This window comes from Salvelinus namaycush, chromosome 39 (genome assembly GCF_016432855.1).
Source record: "Salvelinus namaycush isolate Seneca chromosome 39, SaNama_1.0, whole genome shotgun sequence".
Taxonomy (NCBI): domain Eukaryota; kingdom Metazoa; phylum Chordata; class Actinopteri; order Salmoniformes; family Salmonidae; genus Salvelinus; species Salvelinus namaycush.
The window spans coordinates 9,837,792-9,855,554 of NC_052345.1; the positions used below are offsets into that span (position 1 = coordinate 9,837,792).

Consider the following 17,763-nt stretch of genomic DNA (forward strand, 5'->3'; position numbering starts at 1 on the left):
TGCTTGTGACTTAAATCAAACACACACCACGTGAACTTTGTGAATGAAGTCATTGCTGGCACTCAAGAGTTTATCATTGGGAGCTAGAATGAGAAGAAGAGAGAGGGGAAACAAGGAGAAAGAGACAGATGCTGGGCCTATGTTTATGTGAAACACAAGAAGAAAGCGTTTCAACTTGGGTTATGCCGCACTCTTGTTTTCTCCCCCCCCCCCCCCCCCCCCCCCCTCTCTCTCTCTCTCTCCGTCCCACTCATATGTTTCTATTTAAGGCCCTGTAGGCCTGACTGCCTTGATTGGCGTGGTACAGCCCCCTACTCCTCGTCCAACGGCAGGCTCCCAAACAGAGAGAGAGAGGAGGGGAGAGAGAGAGAGCAAGCCACACTACTGATTTTCCAGAGGAAAACTTTTTCTGTTCTTCCAGTCCCGACTCGAGTCTGTCTCCAACTCCAACCGTTCAGCAGTTCTCCCTGTCCTCTCCTCCCTTTCTCTTTCTTTTATCCTCTCTTCCCTTCATCTCTCTTTCCTTCGGACGTTTGTTTCGATTATGGAGGCCCTGTAACGGAGAACACGTTTTTCTCTCTCTTTATTTCATCCCTCCTTTTTCATTTTGACTTCTTTCAAATGCTTCCTGGTCCGTTGGTGTGGGCCGGGGGAAGGTTCCACTATATGGCCAGACGTTTGGGAATAAAATGCAGCAATAATATCCTGAGCGAGCGTTCTGATTGGCTGGGGAGGAGCAACGGCGCGGATTCGGCCTATGGCGGCATACCGTTACCGGGCGCGCGGTGGCGGCGGGCGCTTGCGCCCACCTCGGGGTAGGGGTGCCATGGTGGGGACTGGGAGCTGGCTGACGGCGTGTTTCTTCCCGTCCTCCCGTGCAGGCATTGACAGCTCGGACCCTATGGTGCTGGAGCAGTACGTGGTGGTGGCCAACTACGAGAGGCAGGAGAACTCTGAGATCAGCCTGCAGGCTGGGGAGACGGTGGACGTGATCGAGAAGAGCGAGAGCGGTGAGTAGTGTGTTTACATGCTGTATGTACTGCTTTGTGTTGTATTTTACTTATCTTTCTCTCTCACAAACAGACACACACACACACACACACACACACACACACACACACACACACACACACACACACACACACACACACACACACACACACACCTACCTTCCTTCTTTCCTCTCATGGTGTCACTCCATGTTCTGTTTCCTTCCCTCTGCCCCTCTTTGTCCTCAAGGATCCCCCCTTTTCTCCCCCTCCTCCCTCTCTACCTCTGTCGCTCCCTTAAGCGTTCTCTCTGTCCTGGAGGCTTGCCGTTTGGCCAGCAGTCCGGTGTGTGTGTGTGTTGTGAGTAGGTGTGTGTTTGTCTGTGCTTGCATGCTTGGGTTTGTGTGAAGGTGTAGCGTGTGTGTTTGTGCGTGTGCATGTGGCAGCGTTTGGCTGGAGGCCAATCTGTTGCCTTGTGCAGCAGGAATGTGGACTCATAATTAATAGTCTACTTTACTTTAGTGGGGAGTGAGATGTGTTACGAGTTCCATCTTGGAAAGGCAACGAGCAAAGTTTTGAGGGGAGAAAGAGCCAGGGAGACAGAGGCAGAGAGATCAATTCTGCCTCACCAGCTTGATTCCTTACTTGTTATTTGGAAGCCTTGGGATACCTGGCTGCGTGTACTATTTTCAACCTTATGTTTGCCTCCAATTTCATTGTACTTCACAATGTTCTCAAAAACCAAGGACATGGCAGTTGAGTTGTTGAATTAGTAACAGTTTGCTCTGAATAAAACCCTGAATAAAATCGGTTGAGTGAAAAGTCAATGTGAGTATGTTGCCCTTTACGTTTTGTTTTCATCTATGCCAACCTCGATTTAGCAACACGAGAGCTGGATCTAACTTGCCATGGTAACAAGCCATTGACAGCTTGCACAACTCAAGATTAATTAACAACCACAACAGCCTAACAGTCCACCATCAGCAGAAAACCCTTTGGCAGTGATACATCCACAGACATCTTTCTTTCAAATATTGGTGTGTGTGTTTTCTCACAGCGTCTTTAGCACGTCTTTGAGTCGTTATGCTAATGAATCTCTCTTTTTCTTTAGTTTTACAATCGACCCAGCAACCCACTATCCTTCAACAGTTGACATCCCCCCCCCCCCCACTCTTTCAGCCCATATGTTTTTGACATCAGGCTGTTTGAACAGCTTTTTGCTGTATTTCCCATTCCATTCATTGTCAGTACAGTGAGACAATTGTCCGCGCTAGCCAAAGCGGCAGTTCCGCCAAACTCCGTATGAGAATAGAGGTGTAGATGTTTTTGCAATGCCGATCTTCTTCTGTGAATATTCAATGTATTCAATGTCACACATGGCGAAGGGGAATCTTAATGTCATCAGAAAATGTGACCGCTGGGACGTGCAGTACCGCAATGATTGTGAGATGTGCTTGTTTTTACCTATCTTATCTTGCTTGTTTTTACCTATCTTAGTTAAATGAACTGATCGTCCAAAGTCCCTTTAGCGAAGATTGTCCGCTAAATGACTAAGATGTAAATGTGAAATGTCATGTGTTTTTTTCAGTCTCTCTTCTCAGTCTCTTTTGTGAGGTTTCGTACTGTCAGCCTTTAAGCTGCATTGAGTTATGTTTTGAGAGATATGTGACTTGATGAGGCTTCGATTCCCAGAGATTTTGTAAGAGTCACACGCTAGAGTGAGAGTCATTATATGTTTTGTTTGATGAATATTCAAAAGTTAATTGCCTGTGTGTATGCCAAAACCACGCCATAATTATACAATTATTGGTGGCACTGACACACTACATTGGAAACCCCAATTACCCCCACGATCGGGCACATTAAAACTAAACTAGGACAAGATCCGTAAATATTCAGTACTCGGACAGTTTCAATACAAAAATATAAAAACAAATAAGAAAACAAGCTGTGCTGTCACTGGAGCTGAACGCTCATATACTCAAACTAGTGCACAGACTAAACCTGAAAAAGATCCATAAAATCTTAGACAGTTTCAATACAAAAGTGCAGGAAAAACAAACAAAATATAATTCATAAGGAAACAAGCTGTCTAGTGACTGTCGTTGGAGTTGAAGGTGACTGTAAACATGCTCAAACGTCTCCATATCTCTCCACCATTAGGCCAAAGAACTAGAGCAACGGTCTACGATGACATCATTGGCAGGCTATGCCAAACCAAACAAGTCCTAGTGCCTTGTATATCCCAGAAACCCTGTCACTTTTTCAGCACTTTATTGCGACTTTGGAGTCTCCACAGCTCTGCTTGTTTATGTCCTTTGACATTTTGATCGCAGAAACACAGACGGTAATTTAACATTGCAATCTCCCAATTTACCAGACCCCCTATTTCTTTAATGTTATTTTAATGTTGCTTTAATGTTCCTCACCCCATGCATCTCGGCATTATGACAACTTATGCTTTTAAGTTAGCTTCTACCAATCTTATCCAGACTCTGTGCTTTTTACTCTCCTCTCCATACAATCTCTATACAGTATATCATATGCAGTTAGGAATGGATCGGGTCAAGCAACAGCCAATGAAAAAAACATCCACTGCAGTAAACCACTTTACTGTAGCATCAGTTTTTTCCGCTTCATGCACTGTTTACCTCGATAGTCGCGGGTTCCTAATCCCGAGTCGGATGTTATTGTTATACCCTACCCCGAGAAGTTATCGGCCGCGTGCGCTCTAGTTCAACGCCAGCTATTTCACAGTCAACAAGACACCAGTATCGCTACGTGAGACTGTACAATGTGTGTGTGTGTGTGTGTGTGTGTGTGTGTGTGTGTGTGTGTGTGTGTGTGTGTGTGTGTGTGTGTGTGTGTGTGTGTGTGTGTGTTTGGTGGGTGTGTGCTGATGTCATGAGTTTTGGCTGTGAGATATGTGTCTAACTGTCTGTCCGGAGATTTACGAGCTACTATCTAGTAGGGAGAGATTTATGGAAGGGCAAGTAGGAGGACACGCCAGAATCCTCTTGAAAGGAGGGAAAGAGGAGGAGAAAAGGAGGAGTGGAGGCTATGTATGGGCTAGTGTCCTGGTTTTCTCCCACTCCGGTCATTCCTTGGACATGGGAAATCACAGAGAGTCTGGAGGGAAGAGGCCTCACATGGGAAAAACATCACTTGCATGTGTGACCAGACGTTATATTGAGCAATCAGTTTATTGTGCTTCCTGCAAAGTTGTTATCATCATGATATACAGTTGAAGTCGGAATTTGGGCACGCTTTTCATCCAAAATTCCAAATGCTGCCCCCTACCCTGGTGAAGTTAAGGACAACAAAGTCAAGGTATTGGAGTGGCCATCACAAAGCCCTGACCTCAATCACATTGACAATTTGTGGGCAGAACTGAAAAAGCTTGTGCGAGCAAGTAGGCCTACAAACCTGACTCAGTTACACCAGCTCTGTCAGGAGGAATGGGCCAAAATTCACCCAACTTATTGTGGGAAGCTTGTGGAAGGCTACCCAAAACGTTTGACTCAAGTTAAACAATTTAAAGGCAATGCTACCAAATACTAATTGAGTGTATGTAAACTTCTGACCCACTGGGAATGTGATGAAAGAAATAAAAGCTGAAATAAATCATTCTCTCTACTATTATTCTGACATTTCACATTCTTAAAATAAAGTGGTGATCCTAACTGACCTAAGACTGGGAATTTTTACTTGGATTAAATGTCAGGAATTGTGAAAAACGGAGTTTAAATGTATTTGGTAAGGTTTATGTAAACTTCCGACTTCAACTGTAGGTGATGTCAAATGTATATTATATAAAATAGTCTTTGAAGACTGGTAGGTCTGTCTTTTTTTGTTCAGTTTTGGCTCTGTTATAGTTGACCATACGCTAACAAATCTGATGCCATAGTTTCACGAAAATGACTGGTTAATCAATGCAACTGGGCCTCCATGCTGTGGCTCCATACTGTAGCTGAATATGGAAAATGTCCCTATTTTCTGTGTGCTTACCCCGGCCTAATGGATCTTGCAGGAGGACTGTGATGCTATGCAGCAAACAAGATCCCTTTGGGTTACTGTGCCGCTCCCTCAGCCCACAAGCCCAGCCGGAGAAGACATTTGCCCCTCGCCTCTCTCTCTATGCGATCTTTGCCAGGTTGAATGGGGGAATTTGTCACCATAATCCTAAAGAGCTTAGGCACGCTTACCGTACAAACCCCGCCTAGACACACATTCACACACATGGTCACGTACTCCCACACATGCGTGAAATTATGTATGCACATGCAAACACACACGCATAAACACCCACAGGCTCATGGTCACGTACTCACACACATGCGTGAAATTATGTATGCACATGCAAACACGCACGCATAAACACACACAGGCTCAAACGCACACACACACACCACCCCCACCTACCCTCTTTCGCTGCCTGCTGTGCCCACAGCGGAGAAAGTTAGGTTGGCATAGCCCCCACTAACCCACATAATCTTTCCTGAAATCTACCCAGTTCTGACTGAGTTTGGGCTGGGCTGGGATGTGGGTGTTGTTTGCCTTGGCCTAGGGCCCTGTGTAGATCAGCTTTAGTAGGGGAAAGCACTGGGCCAAGTTTTACATAGGGAGGAACACAATTTGTGTCAAATCCTACACTCCATCACTCTGGCTACAGGTAGTTTAGCGCTAGTCTCACCTTGAGGCTACATTTGAAACGGACAGCCTAGCCTGCTCTTCTGTCTTCAGTCACGCCGATAAGGTTGTAAACCGTCAGAATCTTGGCCAGAGGGCTGCTGAAGACAGGCCTCACACACAAGAGGCCATACAGATGTAGGATATGAATTTGATCCCCCTGTTGCAGGGGAACTTTCCGTACAGAACCTTGTATTGTATTTGACGTTTAAAAATGCTTCTGAAGTTTGTAATTTCCACTTTGAAATTTCAGACTTTATTTTCCCTTACGAAAAATGTATCAACCCCTACAAAATGTAAATGAATTATATTACTTATAATCCACATACTAATTCTAATTTCCTGTTGCTGCATGATTATTTTCCTGCTGTAGCAAACTCGCTCAAATGAAGATCCTACATCTGTAGTCTCACATAGCCTATACAGTGGTTCTTCCTTTAAAAGTTGTGTCGCCTCACCTCTAGGCAATCAAATCGGACAGACGGCTTCAATCAAAGAGCGTTTAGCACTAGAGAGGTTTGCTAAAAGGATGTCCTGGTCAGGCTGTTAAAATGGATAGCCAGCTTCAATCAGGAAGTAATACTTATAAGCCAAGAGATAGCTATAAGCCAACAGATAGCGTAGCTGGCTATTAGTCATACTATACATGCTACCCATAATAAGAGGCACTTCCGGGTTGGATTTCCTCAGGTTTTCGCCTGCAAAATCAGTTCTGTTATACTCACAGACAATATTTTGACAGTTTTGGAAACTTTAGAGTGTTTTCTATCCTACTCTGTCAATTATATGCATATTCTAGCATCTGAACCTGAGAAATAGCCAGCTTACATTGGGAACGTTATTTTTCCAAACATAAAAATTCTGCCCCCTAGCTTCAAGAGGTTTTAAAGGATGTCCTGGTCAGGCTGTTAAAATGGATAGCCAGCTTCAATGAGGAAGTAATACTTATAAGCCAAGAGATAGCTATAAGCCAACAGATAGCGTAGCTGGCTATTAGTCATACTCTACATGCTACCCGTAGCCTTAGCGTAGCTTTTCACCCAGAGGCACAAGACTTGCTAATCTACGTCAATCGACTCAGAGAGGTTACCTATAAGCCCATTAGAATCTTCTGTATAGATAGGGTCACATGAAAGGCCATAGCTGGCCAAAAGACTCACCTACAGGTTTTTGAAATAGAGCTTGTTGCTATTAGCATGATTACTGAGGTGATATGCATGGCTAAAGCTAGCTTAGCGTTAGCCGCACCTCCCATGCTTTGAAATGGCCAGCATGACACAGGGGGTACTTAGCTGGAAGGAAGCTTTGAGATGGGTCTCTCACACACACACACACGGTATGTTCTTCTATCCTCGTGGGGACCTAAAATGTATTTAAATTTAAATTCCTTAATCTAACCCTCACCATAACCCTAACCTTTACCCGTAACCCAAACCCTGAACATAACTCCCCACACACACAGACGCACACACACACACACACACACACACACACACACACACACACACACACACACACACACACACACACACACACACACACACACACACACACACACACACACACACAGAGAAGAGAGAGGGAGAGAGCGGTTCAAGTTCAAGGCCTGGGGACTTAGCCCAGGCATGCTGAGCGTGATATTTAGTCAACACGGTCTAATGAACTTCCTTCCACCACGCTATCCCCTTCCACTTGTAACACAGCTAACAGTAACCAAACCCCCATGTTTTATGAAAACTTAAAGCAAGGTAACACAATCTCCACAGTGGGATGTGAGTTCCTCTGTCTACCGTCCCGTTAGACATTGTCAATAAAGATTTGGGGCCTCGAAATAAACTGTGACTCTCTAGGAAGGAACCGACCAGCTTGAGGATTCGGGTGAACCCGATAATCCTCATAACTTCCCCTCAGTTAGAATGATCAGACGATGCTTTGATGTATCCCGTCTTGGGTGATTTTTATACATGGGATGTTTTATGTCTCTTTACATTTCCAATTTGCTACACCATCTTTTCAAACAAAGTTCACACTAAAGGGAACGAAAATGTGTTCAAAGGAACTTGTTATTAAAAGACTCTGATGTCAGAGAGATTTTGGCTGTTCTTCGTTTGATCCCATCCAACAAAATCATATCCCTAAGGCCTAACTAGGCGTTTATCATATCATATACTGTATCGACTTGGAGGTCTTGATGGGATTTCAATCCAATTTCCCTAATTAAATAATCTCGTTCAGGCCTCCCGAGTGGCGCAGCCGTCTAAGGCACTTATCGCAGTGCTTCAGGCATCACTACAGACCCGGGTTCGATCCCAGGCTGTGTCACAACTGGCCTTGACCAAGAGTCCCATAGGGCGGCGCACGATTGGACCAGCGTCGTCCGGGTTGGTGGAGGGTTTGGCCTGGGGGACTTTACTTGGCTCATCGCACTTTAGTGACTCCTTGTGGAGGGCCGGGCGTCTGCAGGCTGACTAAGCGGCCGGGTGTAAAGAAGCGCAGTTTGGCGGGTCATGTTTCGGAGTACGCATGACTCCACCTTTGCCTCTCCCAAGCCCGTTGGGGAGTTGCAGCGATGAGACAAGATCGTAGTTGGATCGCAATTGGATATCACGCAATTGGGGAGAAAAAGGGGGTAAAATACAAATAAACTAAATAAAAAATGGTATAATCTCGTTCTGTATTAGCTTCAGATTTGATTACGTACTGTATATACTTTCTTGCAACCTGTACAGTATCTTGCTCACCCACAGGGTTTGTGTGATTAGATATAAGGATGAGAATAGTCTCTGCCTTCCAGGCCTGATTCTCCAGTCTCGGTTTAGACCTCCGTAATTATTATGGTTCTATTTTAAGCCTCAGCTTTCTGTGTCCCTTAGTTCTGCTTACTCTGCAGAAAGCGCACATTGTGGTTCAATTCAATATTCTGTCTTCCTGACTCGGGCTCAGCCGCATCCAACTCAAAGCTCATATCACATATCAGATCTGTTGTTCATTATGGCAAAGCAATGAAATGAGTAACACAATCACATCGCGGGATCCCTTGGTTTCCTCAAAGGCACATTTGAAATAAGTGTCGTTGACGAAACGTTTTGATAGCCCCGTCCCGTTTCACCGTTCCATCAGGCCAAATATAGAAAGTGAAAGGAAAGGTTCTGTGGTGGTTTTGGACGGGGAAGTGCGTGGATTACTCCCCGCTTTGAAGCCCTGGCCAAACATCTGCTCTCTCTTTCCCTCTCTCTCGCTCTCTCTCCGTATATCCCTCACTTTAGCTCCCTACTGCTCTCTCTCTCTCCCTTTTTCATTCCAGCACTCCATCTCTTTCTCACCTTCACCCCCGCTCTCTCTCTTTTTAAATGATCACCCTCTGTCTCTCTCCTCTCTCTCTCTCTCTCCTCTCTCTCTCTCTCTGTCACCCACTCTCTCTGTCTCCATCTTTCTCTCCCTACTAGGCATTTACCAGCCAATGATGAGTATGTTCTGCACAATTACTGTAGCATTTGTTTTCCATGTGACCTTATTCTCACTGAGCGAAAGGGGGAGATGGAGAGAGAGGGAAAGCGGGAGAAAGCACTCCACTCTGCTAAAACCAACCTATGTTCTACCAAAGCACAACACAGTGGAACTGTAATTAGCCTACTCGTTACTGTCTGGGTTAAACCAGCAGGAGTACTGTCAATGTTAAGAAGGTTTTGCAGCTGTCACTCTTTGACCTTTTAAGATGGTTATCTTTAGTTCCACATCATGAATCCGATGACGTAGAGCAAACTGGGTCATTTCTGTCAGGACACAACCCGGACCCAGAATCTAGTGTTTATTGTAGTCAAAGGCTGCCTAAAAAGTGGTCTGATTTAATTTTGACACGGCACCTGTACAGTAAAAGGATCGTACTTAGACAGGAAATGAGCACTCGTGAGCGTATTCCTCTAAATGCCTTTTACTGCGTTGTTTGAGGTCGAGTGAACTCAGCCTAAGCACGGTTTCTAGTCTGGTGTGTGGGAACCCAGTGGACACACACACACACACACACACACACACCACACACCACACACATGGGTCCCTGCAACCAATAACACTGCCATGATGACTGAAACCTGTTGAAACAACAGCCCATTCCTTTTGCTTTCTACTCTACTGTCTGTTCAGATGGTGGTCAATATGCAGTTGATTAGACGACCCGCCTTTTATATGTCTTGTTTTAGCTTGTTTCATTTTTACAGCTGCCCACAACCCCCCTTACTGCCCTGCCCCCCCCGCACGCGTCCCATCCCTGCTGGAGAATGACACTTGTTTTTCCACTTTTCCATGTTCTATGATTCATAACCTTTCGAGGAAAACATGGTCTATTTGTTGTTGTTTGAATCCCAGATTGCCCCTTTAGTCTCTCTCTAGTCCACCTGCACTGTAATGTATTCCATACACGTGCAGTACAGTAAAGCAAGACATATAGCTATTTTAGAACATATAGTCACTTAAAATAACTGACCGTCAGCAATGGTTATTACATTCATAGTTGATGTAATATGGTAATGTTAGCCACTGTAATCAAACAAAACATGTGTGCTTCCAATAACAGCTCTTGTAGCATTTTATGATTAACTCATCGTTTAGGTGGTGTGGCCGTCCCACTAGAGAAAATAAACATATTTTCTGTGTTCATTGGACAGGATAGATAGAAAGAAGTTTTTTGGAGGAGAGGAATTGCTAAAGTGGTGGGTCAGATTTGAACCCATGGTCGCAGCGTTAGTACTTGTTATCCAGAGGCAGTAGCGTCGACCGCTCGAACACCCCAGGCTACGTGAAACGTTTTCGCGATTTTTCCCACACAAAACACAACAAACCCCGCCAACAAACAGAAAAGACACGACAAACATGGTCAACATCAGACAATGCCACGTAAACAGCTCGATCCCATGATAAATCTCTTGGAACCTAATTGAGCTGCCAAGCCAATTGGCTTCCACTGTGTGAATGGGCAAACCCTGACTCGAGTCTTCTCCAAGGGGGATGTCTTCTCTCTTCTCTGGGAAAACAGCGTTTATAGCCTGTCTGTCTGGAGGCTAAATGGCACGGCCAGAAAGAGGGAACACCAACTAACTTCCTACTAACAACTGTCCTGAAAGAGAGAGAGAGAGAAAAGAGAAAGAACCAGCTTCTGTCCATATTGCAGTTGGACAGAGTGAGTTTCCTGGAAAATGTTGACACACGGACAGTAGTTGGTTGGAACATATGAGAACGTTCCCTCGCTTTCTCCCTCTGGTCTCTCTCTCTCTCTCTCTTCCTCCACAGTCTCTCTCCACTCTGGTAACTGCCTATGTGTGACGAGATCCAGCAGCCTTTCTGTTTCTAATTTCTCTGCTCTTTTACCGCATCTGACTTTCTTCAGAACTGGATTTATAGGGGAGCTGGGCCTTGTCAAAGCCATGTGGTGTCTGTCAGCCTGGGAGCTGAATGTATAGGGGAGCTGGGCCTTGTCAAAGCCATGTGGTGTCTGCCAGCCTGGGAGCTGAATGTATAGGGGAGCTGGGCCTTGTCAAAGCCATGTGGTGTCTGTCAGCCTGGGAGGTGAATGTATAGGGGAGCTGGGCCTTGTCAAAGCCATGTGGTGTCTGTCAGCCTGGGAGCTGAATGTATAGGGGAGCTGGGCCTTGTCAAGCCATGTGGTGTCTGTCAGCCTGGGAGGTGAATGTATAGGGGAGCTGGGCCTTGTCAAAGCCATGTGGTGTCTGTCAGCCTGGGAGCTGAATGTATAGGGGAGCTGGGCCTTGTCAAGCCATGTGGTGTCTGTCAGCCTGGGAGGTGAATGTATAGGGGAGCTGGGCCTTGTCAAAGCCATGTGGTATCTGTCAGCCTGGGAGGTGAATGTATAGGGGAGCTGGGCCTTGTCAAGCCATGTGGTGTCTGTCAGCCTGGGAGCTGAATGTATAGGGGAGCTGGGCCTTGTCAAAGCCATGTGGTGTCTGTCAGCCTGGGAGGTGAATGTATAGGGGAGCTGGGCCTTGTCAAAGCCTTGTGGTGTCTGCCAGCCTGGGAGGTGAATGTATAGGGGAGCTGGGCCTTGTCAAAGCCTTGTGGTGTCTGCCAGCCTGGGAGCTGAATGTATAGGGGAGCTGGGCCTTGTCAAGCCATGTGGTGTCTGTCAGCCTGGGAGGTGAATGTATAGGGGAGCTGGGCCTTGTCAAAGCCTTGTGGTGTCTGCCAGCTTGGGAGCTGAATGTATAGGGGAGCTGGGCCTTGTCAAGCCATGTGGTGTCTGTCAGCCTGGGAGGTGAATGTATAGGGGAGCTGGGCCTTGTCAAGCCACGTGGTGTCTGTCAGCCTGGGAGGTGAATGTATAGGGGAGCTGGGCCTTGTCAAGCCATGTGGTGTCTGTCAGCCTGGGAGGTGAATGTATAGGGGAGCTGGGCCTTGTCAAGCCTTGTGGTGTCTGTCAGCCTGGGAGCTGAATGTATAGGGGAGCTGGGCCTTGTCAAGCCATGTGGTGTCTGTCAGCCTGGGAGGTGAATGTATAGGGGAGCTGGGCCTTGTCAAAGCCTTGTGGTGTCTGCCAGCCTGGGAGCTGAATGTATAGGGGAGCTGGGCCTTGTCAAGCCATGTGGTGTCTGTCAGCCTGGGAGGTGAATGTATAGGGGAGCTGGGCCTTGTCAAGCCATGTGGTGTCTGTCAGCCTGGGAGGTGAATGTATAGGGGAGCTGGGCCTTGTCAAGCCATGTGGTGTCTGTCAGCCTGGGAGGTGAATGTATAGGGGAGCTGGGCCTTGTCAAGCCATGTGGTGTCTGTCAGCCTGGGAGGTGAATGTATAGGGGAGCTGGGCCTTGTCAAAGCCTTGTGGTGTCTGTCAGCCTGGGAGGTGAATGTATAGGGGAGCTGGGCCTTGTCAAGCGATGGGGTGTCTGTCAGCCTAGGAGGTGAATATATAGGGGAGCTGGGCCTTGTCAAAGCCTTGTGGTGTCTGTCAGCCTGGGAGGTGAATGTATAGGGGAGCTGGGCCTTGTCAAAGCCTTGTGGTGTCTGTCAGCCTGGGAGGTGAATGTATAGGGGAGCTGGGCCTTGTCAAAGCCTTGTGGTGTCTGTCAGCCTGGGAGAGGCTGGCAGACACGCACACAGCCGTGACCTATTTCTATTAGCCCCTACTAGGTAGGCAGTGATATACAGCCGTGGCAGCTCACACATGCAGCTGATAATGGCTGTGACTCACCAGGACCCTGTCACATAGGGATTTAGGAGACTGTATATCCTCCGCTTGTCAAGTCAGGTGACCTTTTGAAGAAAATGGCTCCTGAATTGTCTCTTTGCTAAACTATGGCCGAATTCCATAGAGGTGGATGGGTGGGATTATTTTCTTTTGAACATTTGCGGTAGCTTGATCTATAAAGTTTCTTCGCTAAAACTATGACCAACTTCCATTGAGTCGGCACATAAAAGTGAATGTGTTTCGTATGGTATTGGCAATTTTTATCGAGGGAGCATGTTTCACACATTGAATGTAGGACTTTAAAAAAGAAAGGAGAGCCCTACCGTACTGCCTCTCATCTCACTACTATATGTGTTGCATGCCATTCATCAAAACATATGTTCAGTCTAGGAACTAGCTAGCCAACAGTAGCATAATAATGAATTAGCATAGCATCAATGTCACAATGTCAAATTCACGTTGGCAGTTAGCACTGAGGAAAACCTATGCCTCTACAGTCAGTCCAACGTTAGCGTTTTCGCTAGGCTAAACATTAGCATAGCATAATTTGCATAGTATTATTAGCATTTTGTGAAGCTAACCGATTCTGACAGGTTTCCAAACTCACTGTACTGTGTGCTGTCAGACCCCAGACTCTGCTGTAATGTCTACAGTGGGACCTACTTTGAACTTCAATGCCTTTTAGACAATGCCTATGGGTTGAAGCCTCAAACACTGTGGTGGACCATTCAGAGCTTCAAACATAGTATTGCTATAGTAGTCTTGTTATGAGTGACTTCCAACCTGGATTTATGGAAAACCAAGGAATATTTGGGAAGTTACTGGAATTTCGCAACCCTACCAATGACCAAGGTTATTTTTTTCCGATGAAGAAACTGTTGTACACAGACATGTTTTCCATATGGGTCAAATAGGTCTCATTTCCCAATGTGACTTGGCGGGTCTTGCAGAGACATGAAATGGGGCGTGTGAGGACTTGATTTACTCAAGCCTGTGTGTGTGTGTGTGTGTGTGTGTGTGTGTGTGTGTGTGTGTGTGTGTGTGTGTGTGTGTGTGTGTGTGTGTGTGTGTGTGTGTGTGCGCACAATGTGGTATCAAACCACATTATAGGACCTCGCCATATGACTGTTAATACAGTCAAGAGCTGATTGTTGGACTCTATTGGAGAGAAAAGAAATTGTTGTGCTCGTTGCCTCACTCTCTTCTCTTTCATACTGTCAGAGCGTGTGAGTTATTGTGAATGTGTACATACGTGCATCCGTCAAGAGTGCGTGTTAGCATATGGCGTACGCCTGGTTGCGTTATAGGCTGCAGAAAGTCATAAATTATCCTGTATCTTCGAGGTTCACTGAAAGGCAGCTTCCCTACTATTTACGACTCTGAATAGTCCACTTTGAACCCAAATGTTACGGATGAAATGCTTGGGGAGCCTCTGAACTTCGAATAGACAGTCGGAGAATCTGGATTCGTGCTACCGCTGCAGAACTACAACACAAAGACACATGCTAACTGTCAGGGAGGGATCGATGGCTTCTTTTCCTCTCTCTTTTTGTTTCGGTTTGGTTTGGTTCCCGATTTGACATGTGTTTTTGCATTCAATCAGGTCTAGGTAGAGGCGAGTCAATTCGAATCAAAAATATGTATTGTCCCACAAACACCTCTCGAAGTACTAGACTAGGATTTTTTTCTTTTTGAGACTAAGTTCAAGTCAATCCTTAACCATTGCACTGATACAGGGTCAGCTCTTATTTAATCCCCTTGATGGTTTCAGGTTAGAACTCAGTTATGGTCATCTGATCCTAGATCTGTGGTTCAGGGACAACTTCTACCTCCTTGAGGGACAACTTCTACCTCCTTAGTGTCCTTCTACCTCTCCTTAGTGTCCTCTCAGGGACAACTTCTACCTCCTTAGTGTCCTCTGCACTCTGGGCACATATGGGCTCTCACCCTGTCCCTCAAACGTGAACCTAGCCCTAGAGTGCTGATCAGGTTCTCCGTGTCCATATAATCTCAATCATTATGATTTAAAATGGAAAACTGATCCGTGATCAGTACTGCTACTCTGACACGCCTGGTGGTTTTGTAATGACAGCAGCTTTCCAAGCAGGTGAAAAGTTCCCTGGTTACATCACTTCACTGCTCTCCATGTAGCCGATATAAATGAAATCCTGGACCAAGACAAACACTAACACCCGATCAATTCTGGAGTTCTTTGGGAATTGTAGAACAGTTATTGTAATTTATAGCCTTAGCAAACTGATGCGGATGAAGGAGCTAGAACGATGACATATTTCCATTATTGAATGTAAATCAAAATGTGTAAGTGTGTTTGGAGTCCAAGCACAACTATTAGGTGTCATGCCTAAGGCCTTAGTAATGATGGTAGTGATATTTAGCAGGGAGAATGGCTGGTAAATGTGTGTGTGTGTGTCTGTCTATTTTCTTTCTGTGTCATAGTGTATAAAGAATGTGCGTGTGTGTGTGTGTGTGTGTGTCGCCACGTGACTCTGCACAAACTAATGTGTGTGTGTGTCTCTTTGTTATAGGTTGGTGGTTTGTCAGTACAGCTGAGGAGCAGGGTTGGGTGCCGGCCACATACCTGGACTCACAGAACGGCACTAGAGATGACCTGGAACTTAGCACCGTCAGGACAGGAGAAGGTAACACACACACACCAGCCATTCTCCCTGCTAAATAGCCCTACCATCATTACTAAGGCCTTAGGCATGACAACTAATAGTTGTGCTTGGACAGCAGGAACCTCGAGGACCAGGGTCAGAGCAGGAAACAGACACTGTAACGAACCCAGTGTCTGTTTCCGAAGGAGTCTTGTCTTGTCATGACCTCTTTTTTTTTTTTTGCAATAATGTTTAGTCTGATTGTTTGGAGGGCATATTTCATCACTAGAGAATACGCTCCCTTCCCTTTTGGTGCTTCGGGATGACACTGTAGCGCCTTAGCTGTGTGTTACACCCAGGCAGGCAGACATGCACACACAGACATACATACACTCGCCCACCGTTAAAGTCATATTACCTCTGTTTTCCATCGATTTTAGTAACCCATGGAAACTACCTGGTATAGTGTAGTCATTATGCCGTAATGCTTTGTGTGTCATAGACTGCCACCAAGGTATGTAAGGCTCTCTCCCTGTCCCTCATTAAGACACATTGCTTTATGATCCTCGCGCTGGCCCATGGCACTGTTACACTGTAAACTGGCACGCCACATCCCAGCATGTGATGACAGGTCCTCTGCAGCTGCCGTGGCCCCCAGCTCCCCTTAATGCAGACTGCAGTCACTCCACAGAGAGAGAAAGAGAGAGAGAGAGAGAGACGTACTGGGCTGGTAGTGAAAGTCTGTGATAGCCTTTAAGGAAAAATAAGGTAATGTAGCTGGAGCCTGGAAATACCTAGGGATCTGAAACAGGCACACACAGAGAGGAAATGCAGACACACACACACACACACACACACACACACACACACACACACACACACACACACACACACACACACACACACACACACACACACAGACACACACACATCCCTCCCATCCCGCAAAACACTCCTCTATCAACACCTTCCCCATTAGAGCCTGCCGACTCAGTTTTCACACACCACTGCTTATCTCATATCTCAGGTAACTATCCTGTCTCCCCTACCCTCCCAACCTCCTCCTCATACTCATTAAGCCCCAGTCTGCTGTCATATAAACCAATAGCAGACTGTAGCTAGCTCACTGAGGAGGAACGACAGGGCCTGGTAGGTCTGGTCTATTGGAATTACCCTGAAATAACGTCTGCCTTTTGTGGCTGTCTCCAATCGGATATTTCAATTAGGAGGTCAATGGGAGAGGGAGAGAGCGAGAGAGATGAGAGTCGTTTGATTCTGTCCTCCTCTCCTCACTCCTCCATTTCTCCCTACTCCTCTTCCCTCCACTATGAAGGGAGAGATGACAGTAATTTGATTCTGTCCTCCCTCCTGGTCACTCGTTCCTCCGTTCTGAAAGTCTGGTTTATGTCCCGCTAGGGAATGCGTTAAGGAAGGGAGGATAATGACGAGTCATCAGAAAGCAACGAGTTGGACAGTATCACAAAGGGCTGTTTTACTTTACCGTGAGTCAGTGGTGTTGCAAGAGTGGACCCTGCTTATGAGGGCGACTGGAACGGAACAGTTTACCAGAGGACGTAGCAAGCTGTTATGGTAGGCTAACAGGCTAACATGAAGATTTACCCTTATCTATTTTCTCCTATACAGTTGCTAGAAAACCTATTAGCAACACATTGGACACATATGTAGTTTGCTGGGTAATCTTAAACCATGTGTACAGTACGCTAGGGGCTAGTATGATACTATGTCACACAGATGTAGCATGTCTGTGACCATTTCAAAAGTCCCAGACACACAAAACGTTATGTATGGGGATTGGCCTTCTAGAATACAGTCGTGGTGAGAACCTTGAAGACTAACAGATTTCAGTATTCCAGACACACTAGATTGGATGATACTGTATCACACATCATGTCATCAGTGCCATATAAATAGAATGAATAGAACAGGCTTGGAAGCTCTAACCCTGGCATTTTGTAATGAATGGAGACGCCCGTTCTATTCATTCTATTTCTATGATACATCATGTCATCTTTGCCATAGAGCGAGAATGAATAGAACAGGCTTGTAAGCTCCAACCCTGGCAATGTGTAATGAATGGAGACGCCCTTTCTATGCATTCTATTTCTACGATTACTACTTCCTCTTTTGATGTGGGGCTTGTTCTTTTGATGACAGACGATATGGAGGATAGTTTCTCTTTCGTAAGGAAATACCTCTGTATTGATGACCTAGCTGTCACTGTCCTCAGGATGTCTGTGGTTCCACTGGTTCCTTCATA

General features: G+C 46.0%; 1 protein-coding gene across 2 annotated transcripts in view; it reads left to right on the plus strand.

Annotated features, from left to right (window-relative positions):
• Positions 1-17,763, plus strand: part of LOC120032833 (SH3 and PX domain-containing protein 2A-like) — a 124,841-nt gene that overhangs the window by 85,102 nt on the left and 21,976 nt on the right. For both annotated transcript variants that reach the window (XM_038979035.1, XM_038979036.1), the window contains exons 7-8: positions 882-1,010; positions 15,414-15,527. In XM_038979035.1, the coding sequence (XP_038834963.1) occupies positions 882-1,010; positions 15,414-15,527 (243 nt within the window). The remainder of the gene's footprint in view (positions 1-881; positions 1,011-15,413; positions 15,528-17,763) is intronic.